Genomic DNA, 513 nt, shown 5'->3' with positions numbered 1-513 from the left:
CGAAGAGCGAAGAGAAGAACCACAAGATCCCCGACCCGCACCAGACAAAGTACTCGTCGACCATGATGCGCAGGGAGTGAGCCACGGCCTTCTCCTCCTGCGACAGGTGAGCATCGAACTCCTTTCCGAACTTGGCCGCCAGCTTCTCGATGATCATCTGCGAGTCCCCCATGTCTTCGCCGTTGAGGGTGATCCAGGGCGTCTTCCCCTTCGGTCCCATGGGTTCCTCGTGGTCGATCTGCGGGGTCGAGGAGGTCGAGGTAGGCAGATCGGAATTAAGGGGGGGATAATAAAAACGAAGGTTAAGGGCACAAAGGAGGGCGAAAGTGACTAAGAAAATGGATAACGAGAACACGAGGAAAAGTATAGAGTACAGCAACGGATAATAATAACAATTTCAGGAGGAGTATAGAATGCGTAACAGCAATGGTATAGTTTCCGCAGAAAAAACATAATAGCATATCAACAACCATATCAAAATAAACCAAAAAACACCGAAATCAGTTAATAATG

At 48.7% G+C, this 513-nt stretch overlaps 1 protein-coding gene across 1 annotated transcript in view; it reads right to left on the bottom strand.

Moving 5' to 3' along the window:
- LOC119593985 (failed axon connections homolog) overlaps positions 1–513 on the bottom strand; it is a gene marked incomplete in the record, with an annotated part of 6,487 nt that overhangs the window by 4,019 nt on the left and 1,955 nt on the right. Inside the window, 1 exon segment of the mRNA XM_037943009.1 lies at positions 42–238. Coding sequence (XP_037798937.1) covers positions 42–238 — 197 coding nt within the window.

Source organism: Penaeus monodon, chromosome 33 (assembly GCF_015228065.2).
Source record: "Penaeus monodon isolate SGIC_2016 chromosome 33, NSTDA_Pmon_1, whole genome shotgun sequence".
In the NCBI taxonomy this organism is placed as follows: Eukaryota; Metazoa; Arthropoda; class Malacostraca; order Decapoda; family Penaeidae; genus Penaeus; species Penaeus monodon.
This window is presented reverse-complemented; position numbering and strand designations above follow the sequence as displayed.